The sequence below is a fragment of the Benincasa hispida genome, chromosome 3 (genome assembly GCF_009727055.1).
Source record: "Benincasa hispida cultivar B227 chromosome 3, ASM972705v1, whole genome shotgun sequence".
Taxonomy (NCBI): Eukaryota; Viridiplantae; Streptophyta; class Magnoliopsida; order Cucurbitales; family Cucurbitaceae; genus Benincasa; species Benincasa hispida.
Window position 1 is genome coordinate 45,275,929 of NC_052351.1, and position 11,721 is coordinate 45,287,649.

The 11,721-nt window shown below is 31.0% G+C and overlaps 2 protein-coding genes across 3 annotated transcripts; both read left to right on the forward strand.

Annotated features, from left to right (window-relative positions):
• The first annotated feature begins 1,298 nt into the window (after positions 1-1,298).
• Positions 1,299-6,026, forward strand: LOC120074274 (fructose-1,6-bisphosphatase 1, chloroplastic-like). Its single transcript, XM_039027347.1, has 4 exons — positions 1,299-1,874; positions 4,061-4,285; positions 5,203-5,709; positions 5,783-6,026. The coding sequence occupies exons 1-4, from the start codon at positions 1,452-1,454 to the stop codon at positions 5,852-5,854; spliced, it is 1,227 nt and encodes a 408-aa protein (XP_038883275.1). The 5' UTR covers positions 1,299-1,451; the 3' UTR covers positions 5,855-6,026.
• A 2,015-nt stretch (positions 6,027-8,041) lies between these two features.
• LOC120072519 (transcription termination/antitermination protein NusG) lies at positions 8,042-11,055 on the forward strand. Of its 2 annotated transcripts, none has more exons than XM_039024901.1 (5): positions 8,042-8,585; positions 8,985-9,027; positions 9,469-9,788; positions 9,931-10,034; positions 10,646-11,055. In XM_039024901.1, exons 1-4 carry the CDS (start codon positions 8,172-8,174, stop codon positions 10,009-10,011), a joined length of 858 nt encoding a protein of 285 aa, XP_038880829.1. In that variant the 5' UTR covers positions 8,042-8,171; the 3' UTR covers positions 10,012-10,034; positions 10,646-11,055. The 2 variants fall into 2 exon arrangements, with proteins under 2 accessions (XP_038880829.1, XP_038880828.1); XM_039024900.1 differs by having other exon boundaries at positions 8,044-8,585; positions 8,985-9,163; positions 9,485-9,788.
• The last annotated feature ends 666 nt before the right edge of the window (positions 11,056-11,721 follow it).

Consider the following 11,721-nt stretch of genomic DNA (forward strand, 5'->3'; position numbering starts at 1 on the left):
AGTCTAGAGAATTGTGAACTCCTAGGGTCTACAGTATAATGAATTTATAAGATATAAATTTGATATTTTTTAGTAGTGAAACCCACAAACTCCTTGGATCAAATAAGAAGTGAAGTTCTCAAACTTCTCAACTCAGACCAAACACACTCTTTAAGAACGTGCCTAGCGTACACCAACAAAAAATTTTACTCATGAAGCTAACCATGATATGAAGCGAAATAAGTAATTATTTTTTAGAAATAAAAATTAAATATTATAGCATGATATTGATTAACAAGATATTAGTTTTGAGATCAAAGTCATATGTAGGGTATAGAAGTGAGGATAATTGATAAAGGGAAGTACCTCAATTATGTTTGAGAATTCCCCTTATTCCAAGTGAAACCCCACAATGATAATAAGATTAACCCCCAATAAGTAAATTGATAACGATCCCAAGAAAACTAAAACAGATTTGGCTTGGAAGATTGATAAAGAATCAAGAAGAAAAAGAATTTATTCCTAACTTCAAAATTTTGAAATCTCCACGATCTAATTGATCAAACTAGATTAAAAGTCTTAAAGCATGCATTCTAAACACAATAATATAAAGAAAGCACAAAGCTTGATAGATTAAACTCTAAGAAAATTTTCATTCAAATTCAAAGTTTTCTTATAAAATTGTGGAGATTACAACCTTATTTAAACTAATTAAAAAGACACTAAAAAAGGTCACAACATTTCATCTAATTGACTAACTTCATCTAACGCCCTTTCAACTACCTCATAAATATAAATATATGAAATTAAATTGGTTCATAATTTATTAAACATGTGGATGAATATGGAGTTTAAGATTCATAATGATTCTTGGATGAAAATGTGTCTTTTGATGCATAATTATTTACTATAGGTAGGAATCTTAGTTTGGAAGTAAATATTAAATGCTCCAACTCCTATCATAGCCAATTATTTGCTTACTAACAATCATAATAGTATAATAAGAATAATATTTTCCTTTCTAAATATTAAAAAAAATAATAAAAATATTTATACTTTATAACAAAAAATTTAAAAATACAAAACACGTTTGGAATTTTTTACTATAATGTGTAAGTATTGTTAGAATTTGTTTATTTATAAAAATTTTCTTAAATTATTATATAATATTAAATTTATCTTTACTGTTTTTCAAAAATAATATATATATCTTTAAGTGTTAGATGATATAATAGTAGTGATAAGTTTTTGGGTCAAACTAAAACAATGTAGCATTAAAATACTTCTCCCATACATCCTAAAATCATGATAGCCACCATCCAAAGTTATCGCATGATGCTGGTTACTGCCATGGAAGCATAAAGTGCTTTCTTCAACGAATCAGAATCACACAATTGTTACACAAAGAGATAAGCCACAACCACAACACACAAACAGAGTGAAGAGAGGGAGAGGGAGAGGGGAGAGAGAAAATGGTTCGTACGATTTCATCTTCGCCTCAACAAACTCTCTTCTCCACCTCTCTTTTCTCCAGCTCCGGCGGTTTCCCCTCTTCCAATTTCTACATCCGCCGCCCTTACACCTTCTCCGTAACTCCGGCGGCCAAATTCCCGACCAGAGCCGTGAGCTTGGGCACGACCGAGCCGGAGATCCGTTCGAAGAATCCGACCCGATCCGGATTCGATGTGGAAAACCTAACCACATGGCTACTGAAGCAAGAACAATCGGGGCAAATCGACGCCGAACTCACCATTGTCCTCTCCAGTATCTCTCTGGCCTGCAAACAGATCGCTTCGCTGCTGCAGAGATCCAGTATTATCAATCTCACCGGCGGCCATGGTACCATCAATGTTCAAGGCGAAGACCAGAAGAAACTCGACGTCATTTCCAATGAGGTAATTAATTATTGTTCTTACAAGTTATAACTAAATTGTGATCATGACCAGTATTAGATTTTTTCTTCCAGTGTTTCCTAAGAAACCAATATGTATACAATACCTGCCTACTGACCTTAATTCAACATTTCCTAGTTATGAAATTTCAAAAATACCTTGTTATTTAATTATTCAATTATAATTTGTTGCACGACTTTTTATTTTTAAAGAGAGAATTTTCACAAATAGAAAAATAAACAAAATTATTTATCGTCAGTCTATTAGTATTATTTTTACTATTTTGATAAATAGTTTGACATTTTTTCTATTTATGAAAAATTTTCTTTTTAAAAAAATACTTTTAATCCTTTTTTAAATATTTTTAATTATTTAATTATTGTTTTCAATTAGATCACCAAGTATTGTTCTTCTTTAATTAGGAAAAATAGAAGGATGACTACATACCAGTAGTAATTAGTAAGTAGGTAAGTTTTATTCTATATATTTTTTTTTATATAGAATTAACCTACTAAAAAACAAGCTAAAACCAATATTAGATAATAATATAGGTTAATTGTTTTACATAGTAGAATAAATAATAAAATGTTATTATTCATCGGTGATAGATTTCTATCACTATTTATCATTATTTATTACTAATAGACAATGACATTTTGTTATATTTATAAATAAGTTGGTTCATTTTACTATAATTGAAAACAATCCAATAATTTAAAAACATTGAATATAGTTAAAAATGTGAGAATAGAGGAAACCAAAATGTTATTTTAAGTTTTGAACCTAGAGTTTTTAATATTCCAATTTTTAGAAGTTATTTAGTTTAATTTTATTATTATTATTATTTTGAAATCAAGCTTATAAATACTATTTCTATATATTGGTTTCTTGATAATTTATTGATAATGATCTCTACTTTTAGAAATGTTTTTAAAATCCAAAGTTAAGTTTTCAAATGAGAAAAAAATGTTTTAAAAAGTTTGTTTTTATTTTTAAAATTTGGCTAAAAGGTTTTTAAAGATACCAAATGTTTAATTTCCTTGTCTATAATCATTTGATTTGCGATTTTTGATTTTTAAAAATCGTGTTTGTTCTCTTACCATTTTCTTACCATGGTGTGTAGTTTTTGAACTCTTTTGCTAAATTCTAAAAATAAAATAAAAAATTTTAAAACTAATTTCTTTTATTCAAAAAAAAAAAAAAAGAAAAATAGCAACTAATAGGTAGTGTTTGTAAAAGCTTTAATTTAAAAAAAAAAAAAAAAAAAAAAAAAAAAAAACTAAGACATGCTAGGTGAATTTAGGCTCTCATCTGATAAATATTTAGACCTCGTTTGGCAAATATTTTGTTTTTTATTTTTTGTTTTAATAATTAAGCCTATTTTCTCCATATTTCTTTTGCACATTTTTAAGTACAATGATTGAATTCTTAGTCAAATTCTAAAAACAAAAATAAGTTTTTAAAAGGTGTTTATTTTAGTTTTCAAATTTTGACTTGGTTTTTTAAATCATTGATAAAAAGTAGATAATAAATGAAGAAATTTAGAGGTAAAAAATAGTGTCTATAGACTTAATTTCCAAAAAAAAAAAAAAAATGTTACCAAACGGGATCTTTATTTTTTGTTTTTTTATTTTTGAAAACTAAGTCTATTTTCTCTTAATTTCTTACTATGGTTTGCACCTTTCTTAACTAAAAAAAATAGAATTCTTAGCCAAATTCCAAATTCCAAAAACTACTTTTTTTGGAATTTCAAAAATTATCTTGATTTTTAAAAACATTCGTTAAAGATGGATAATACAAGAAACTTAGAGACGGAAATAGTGTTTGTATACTTAATTTAATTTTCAAACACTAAAAATCGAATGATTATCAACCTTAGTTTTTTGTTTTGGTTTTTTGAAAATGAAGCTTGTAAACACTATTTCTATATAAATGTTTCCATATTTTACTATCTACATTCTACTAATGTTTTGTGATCTACTTTCTACGAGTCTTTATTATTTGTTATCTATTTTGTACTAGTGTTGTGACTAAGAATTCAAGTGTTTCTTTAATGATGATGAAAGTCATAATTAAAAATTTGAGATGAAACAAGCATAAATTTCCTAACAAAAGAAAAAAAAACAAAACGTCAAACGGGCTAAATAATAATCAAAGGGACTTAAAGCATTGAGTGTATGAAAATTCAGTTGTTTTGCAACTGCTTGAGATCGAGTGGACGAACAGGGATTATAGCCTCTGAGGAAGAAGATGTGCCAGTTGCAGTTGAAGAAACATACTCTGGAAACTATGTGGTTGTGTTTGATCCCATTGATGGCTCTGCTAATATCGACACTGCTTTGACCACTGGTTCTATTTTTGGGATTTATGCACCTGATAAGCAATGCCTCTTTGACATTGATGACGACTCTATGGTAACTTTTCTTCTTTCCCATAACTCTAAAAATGTAACATTTTGAAATCTAGGGACTAAATGGAAACTAGATATATATTTTTTTCTTTTTTGGACCGCATGAACACTTGAACTTCATGGGATCTGTTGTCATATTAGATAGACATAGAAGTTTCATATCAAATCCAATTGACAATAAAAAAATAACCCTTTTATCTTTTTAAAGATTGTGCAATTCTCTATCTTTTCAATGTGGGATCTGAATACTGATTAAACATTCTTGAGTAGGTTGTTTTTGGATTGTAATGTTGTTAAATCACTGCTGAACTCAATAGCTTGCGATAATGAGTCATGGTAAATGATTGAAGAGTAAATTACATTATAGAAATTCGAACACACCTCTTACTTTAATATCATATTAAATCACCACTGAATTCAAAAGTCTAAGTTGATCGTTCAACAAAGGTAGGTACTTATTATTTATATAAAATAATTTTATTTTAGACACTAGTTTATGTAGCACATACAATTAACAAATTACAAGTTGAATAAATTAGATTAGGTGGCCAGTTTAGGGCTTAATTTTGAGCTATATAACCTTTAATAAGTAAATGAAATTCTTATAACAGTGTAGTTTTGGGTGGTAGGGTGTTTTTGTCGGATCCAGCTAGGGCATATTTGAGAGTATTTTTTAAAGTGTTCAATTCACTTTTATTATGTTTAAAAGTATTCTGAAACATATTTTCATCAATCAAATTGTATTTAAAAGTATAAAACCAAACATTAAATTGACTTTGAATGATTAAATACATATTTAGAGGTGATTCTGCACACGTTTGAAAATCACTCTCTAATATTATCTTTATTTTCTTCATGATTGATTTTTGTTTAGAGGATAAATAAAGAGAGAAATATGATTGTCCATCTACATTGCTACAGCTTAATCAAGAAGAACAAAAATGCATCATGAATGTATGTCAACCAGGAAACAACCTATTAGCAGCTGGCTACTGTCTCTATTCAAGCTCAGTTGTCTTCACAATCTCTATTGGAAAAGGAGTTTTTGCCTTCACTTTAGACCCTACCTATGGAGAATTTGTGTTAACTCATCCCAACATCAAGATCCCAAGCTTGGGAAAGATCTACTCTTTCAATGAAGGGAATTACGATCTATGGGACGACAAGTTGAAGAAGTACATCGATCATCTTCGAGAACCAACGTCCTCGGGCAAGCCTTACTCCGGACGCTACATTGGTTGCCTGGTCGGCGAAATCCATAGAATGTTGCTTGTTGGAGGTATCTATGGAAACCCTGCAAATGTAAACAATAAAAATGGGAACCTTAGATTGTTGTACGAGTGCGCGCCGATGAGCTATCTGATCGAACAAGCGGGAGGGAAAGCGATCGATGGTCACAGGAGAATTCTCGACATCGAACCGACGAAGGTAATATGACCATATATGATATGAATGTGTGTATATATTATATATAGTTTGCTCATGTGGTGTTATTGGGCAGATTCACCAGCGCTCACCCATATTCATTGGAAGCTCAGAGGAAGTGGAGAAATTGCAGAAGTTTTTGGCTTGATTCTTTTGTATTTCTCAAATGTCTTTCTTCTCTAAAAATCTCTCTTTTAATTTCTCTCATGGTAGGTAATCTAATAAGATTATTGCAGCATAAAACTGAATTTTTCCCAAACTCCATTATTTGTATACACCAATGCAATGGTAGAAATTGTTGTACATCATCTATTATTTAAGTTAGAGATTTGTTATACTTATAATTTTTTTTTTCAAAAAATTGAAATTTGCAAATCTAGCTTCTTTTTTAAGAGTTTTTTTTTTCTTTCTTTCTACGTTGGTCAATGAAATTCCTAAAGACAACAATATGTAGATATAGAAGGAGATATCAAATCTCTAACTTTAAAGTTAATAATATAAATTTTATGTCAATTAATTAATATTAATTTTAAAAAGAAAAACACAACTAATATTAGTTGACCAAATCAAAATAGGGGGGGGAGGGCATTCAACATTAATGTAAATTGATTTACATTTAAGAGCCTTCCGAAAAAAAATCAATCCCTATATACTTTTTTGTTGTAAAATAGTTTTAGATTTCTAGTAAAAATAGCATTACAAAATAAAGATTATCCATTTCGTTCCTACAAATTTTCGAATTAATTTGTAAATATCTAGAAGGTCTATTTTAGTTATTCAACTTTGAAAAAATTATCATTTTGGCCTTTACTTTTATTTCATTTTTAACAAAATTAATGAATGCCTTTAGTATTTGTTACAATTTCATCTTTGAGATTTGATTTTTGTTTCATCTTGGTCTCAATTTTCAAATTTTATAATTCTAACCTCGATTTTTTACTAAATGTACAATGCAATCTTGGCGCGTTAATGTCTATTAATTAATTTGAAATAATGATGATGTAAAAATTTTAAATTAATATTAATAATGATAAAGAAATAGTGAAATTAAATTAGTTATAATTCTTTTAATTATTTAAAATTAACTAATAGACATTAACACTGAAGATTGAAAGTGAGTATTTCGTGAAAAACCAAGGTTAAAAGTATAAATCTTGAAATTTGAGGACCAAATTGAAAACTTGATACTTAAAGATAAAATTACAACATTTTAAAACTTAGAGACTCACATGAAATTAAACTCAAAATTTGAGATTAAAAATATAACATTTTGAACACATAGAGATCAAGTAGAAACTAGTTCCAAAACCTAGGGACGAAAATGTAGTTGTGTCAAACGAAAAAAAAGAAAAAAAGAAAAAGAAAAAGAAAAAATAGCTTTCTACACATGAAGCCCTAATAAGGGACTCATGTTTCATTAATATTCAAGTTTTTCTTTATTTATAGAATGTCTGACTTTCTTAAAAAATTACAATAAAATTAGGGTCAAATTATCATTTAATAAGTTTTTTAGAATAGGAAAGAGAAAAAAGTTTTAAATGATGCACGCTTTTTTAGAAAAAAAATATATTAAATTAGGATATTTTTCAAATACCCACAATTTTATATATATATATACACACTATGATATACATACTCGATATATACTGTGATATATGCACCTTTTCTTTGTTCTTTATTTTTTTAGTTTTTATAGGAAATTTGATATATATTGTAATGTTTGTATTCTTTTATTTGATATAAATTATAGTTTTTTTTTATTATTATTGTTTAGACTTCATGTATTATGATATATATACATTTTGATTTGTTGAGATTTTTTACTACCTAAATGTTATATATGATATATATACTGTGATGTAAATGAAATTTATGATATATACTATGATTTGTGTTGAACATTAAGCTAATATGTGGTTTATATACCGTGATAAATGTTATATATTGGTTTATACTGTGATTTATGTCAAGCATTGAGTCAAACTTTAATGTATATGCTATGGTATATTTCATATATTGGTTAGGATATTTTCAAACACCTAACAAAATGTTATAATATATATTTAAAATAAGCATGAATTTGCCAGATAAACTAATAGAAAATTTTCTTTCCAGCCGCCTATCACACTTGGGGGTATTTTAGTCCAAAAAATCTATTAAATCTTATATAAAAAATATTTATAAAACTAAATTTTGAAAAGGGATTGAATCTATAATAAAGAAGAACCTTCCAAGCCCAACAAAGTTGCTTCACATTCACTTTAAAATGGGTTCAAACTATCCAGCCCGGCCCAAGAAAATGTATCTCGATTCTCTATGCCGACAAATCGGCTCGCAGCCCAAATTATCTTCTTCATCAACCAAACGACAAATGGGTGTTGCAATAACGACCACCCATCGGCGTTTATCGTCACCGGTGACTCCACAGCCGAGCCAGTAATCGGAAACTTGTTTCCGAAAAGAAAATGGCCTGTGGACTTCTGATTTGGAGCCCAATTTCCCTTCGCTCTATCTCTTTCCCTGCCCTTTCCTTCTCTCTCTCTTCTCCCAAACGTACCCAACTATCAATCTCCGCCACCGTCGAAACCCCCTCCGCCGCCGACGATATTCAGCAGCTGTCGGCCCGGGAGAGGAGGAAGCTGAGGAACGAGAGGAGAGAGATTAAAACCACTACCAATTGGAGGGAGGAAGTAGAGGAAAGGCTCTGCAAGAAGCCCAAGAAGGAATTTGCCACTTGGACTGAGAAGCTCAACCTCGATTACCTCTCTAAATTGGGTCCTCAATGGTGGGTTATGCGTGTCGCTCGTGTTAGAGGCCAAGAAATTGTCGAACGCCTCGCTCGTTCTCTTGCTAGGAACTACCCCGACCTCGATTTCAAGGTGAAATTTCTTCATTCCGCTGTTTCATTTCTGGGTTTGTCGCACAATTTGGTTGATTCGGGAAAATTGAATGGATTCTGTTAATAGAACTCAAAATATGAAAATCTACTGAGTTCCAGGTAACTTAAGGGAACGATTAAATGTTTCTGTAACCATATATATATATCATTAGCTTCATTATCTTACACTGTAGTACTTAGATTGGAGAAGGAAAGATTTGAAACAACAATTAAAAGATAAAAGAATGAGGTTTTTTCTTTTCAATTCTATATTAGATGTCAATGAAGCAAAGGTTATCTAAAAAAAAGTGAAGAAATGGGATTCATTTTTTCAGTTGCCACAAATTGTTAAGAGACAATAATGTGTATCAACATCTCAAGTTCTTCAGTTGGATTGCAGATATATTACCCGTCGGTCCAGGAGAAGAGGAAATTAAAGAATGGTACGTACACCGTTAAACCGAAAGCCCTTTTTCCTGGATCTGTATTTATAAGATGTATCATGAACAAGGAGATACATGACTTCATTAGAGAGTGTGATGGAGTTGGAGGCTTTGTTGGTGCGAAGGTCGGAAACACGTGAGTCGTTATTTCATTGTTGTTTTTGTTTGAAACTCTAGACAGGGTATGAACTGCATTGGCCCTTCGGGATTATGTAATTCGTATGTCTTATAGTCAATAGATTTTGGAGTCTAGGAGGCTATGCCAAAGAACTGATTCTAAACTAAATTTGAATTTTAAAACTTAAGGGAATAATTTTGGATTTAAAGTTCAGATCTTTAAACTACCATTCAATGGTAGCTTTCATCCAAAAAGTAAGATGTAAAAAGCTTTATATTTCTCTACTTCAACTCCTGTTCTCAGTCAGTCTGTTGTTCTGATAGTTTGGGCAATATACAGTAAACGACAGATAAATAAACCAAAGCCGGTATCGGAAGCTGATATGGAAGCAATCTTCAAAGAAGCAAAGGAAGAGCAAGAAAGACATGACCAGGCTTTCCTAGAGAAAGAGCAAGACAGGGCTCCAAACTCTAGCGCGCTCGAGACCGACTTAGATACAAATGGTACTACTGCTACAAAGCAAAAAGGAAGGCCAAAGAAAGCCGTTAATACTTTGTCTCCAGGGTCAACTGTTCGGGTTGCGTCTGGGACTTTTGCAGAATTTGAAGGCTCTCTTAAGAAGCTGAACCGTAAAAGTGGAAAGGTTTGCTGTTTTCTTCTAGATGAAGAGTTTGCTACGAAGAGAATAATTAGAAGAAAGTTGTGTGCTAGAGACCAGAGGGCATGTTAGAAAGCATTTGAATTATATTTTTATCTACTGACCATAATTGATTTCCATCATGCAGGTAACTGTGGGGTTCACACTATTTGGGAAGGAAACCCTTGTAGACCTTGACATTGGTGATATTATAGTAGAGACAAAATGAGTCAATGTACTTTCTCAGCAACGGTAAGTTTTTTAAATCACAAGACACCATTTATTTCAGGTTTCTTTATTCTACTTTGATGCAAAGTTTATTGCCTTGGTATAACCAGTCAAAACCCACATCAATTCATGATCATCATATGAACTTGCAAGGATCTTATTTGGTTCTTCAGATCATTATTCAACTCATTATTAACAATCTTCAAAAATAGGCCTTCACTTGTAATATTGAAAATTGAAATAGCCTATTATTACTAATGAAGCTCTCCAAATCGCAATAGATTCAGATTTAGTAATCATGTCTTCAAGATTTTGGGGATGTTTTAGATAGAAGCGAGAGACGACATGGCTTTGTTACTTCATCACGCTTCCATTTGAAGCCAAATGTAGTGGGAAATGTTTAGTTAAGGAGTGCCTCTACTAACATTAGAGATATTTTCTCAAAAAGCTAAAGATCTTCTAGTTAAAGCGTCTTAAGCAATCTTGTACGAGCTGTGGATTTTAAAATATCGAAAATTTTTCCATAAGAATAAGGAGTGTTTCGAGATTTTTGGTTTCTGTTCCTTTAGTTGACACCACTCGGAGCGTCTTTCGTAACTGAGCACTCTTCACTCTTCTCTATGATTTTTTTGCAGTAAGGTGTGGAAGAAGCTCATGGAGTTGGAGGATAAGCAAGCAGCTCCAGCTCTTAGCTCTCACCTCATAAGCACATCCATGAACCAATGAAAATAAAAGTACTGTTGCTTGAATTGCCAAACAGCTCACTTTGATGAACATGTCCACAAATCAGCTGTGCTTCTCTGAAATTGCTCTGCATTTGGAGATTCTTATTGGAAATCAACCAGGGTATTGAAGGAATTGGCAGAGGCCCAAATGTATTATTGTTAAACTTTTGACAAAGCCCAACTAGGAAATATCATACCTGAATAGCATTTATAAATTCAAATGTTTCTGAAGTCACAAATTTGAACCACGATGGTCAGGGTGTTTACGATTCGGTTCGGTTCGATTTGACTATCAAATTAAACAACAAATATTCTGTTTAGTTTGGTTTGGTTTTTTTGTTTTTGGTTTTAACTAATCTAAACGGTTTGGTTTGGTTTTGGATTCGGTTTTTAAATCCAAAATCGAATCGAACCGACACTTTAGTAAAAATCAAATTTTCAGTATGGTTTGATCAGTTTTAATGAACTCCTCTACATGATTGTCTTAATTCAGGAAAATATTCTATAAAGTAGCTATGTTCTAAAGTATTTCCGAAATTATGTTACCATTAAAATCATGCTAGTTTTTGCGCCCCTATTCATTTTGGACCTATACATAATTAACTTCTTTAAAACTTCAATCTAGACTTGAATAGAATCTCCTTCCATGGTCCCAACATTTACTTCCAACCTCCATTGTTTAAAAATGGTAAGAACATAAAGAAAAATGTTGATAAAGAATGGGATATGAGCTGCCCAATGGATTGCAATTCACATGGGCTGCTGTCCCTTTTGCCTCAAAATCTTAATTTAATGTAAACATGTGGGTAGTGTTGTTAAGTCACTACCTCTTTCTTTGCCCCCACATCACACCTTCATCCTTCCATCCAACATTTTTATATAACTTGCCCTCTTTTACCCTTTTTTTTTTTATATATATATATATATATATATCCAATTAAAACTTTCTTTTTTATCTCTTGTTGGTGTTTACGTCGAATCTCGAG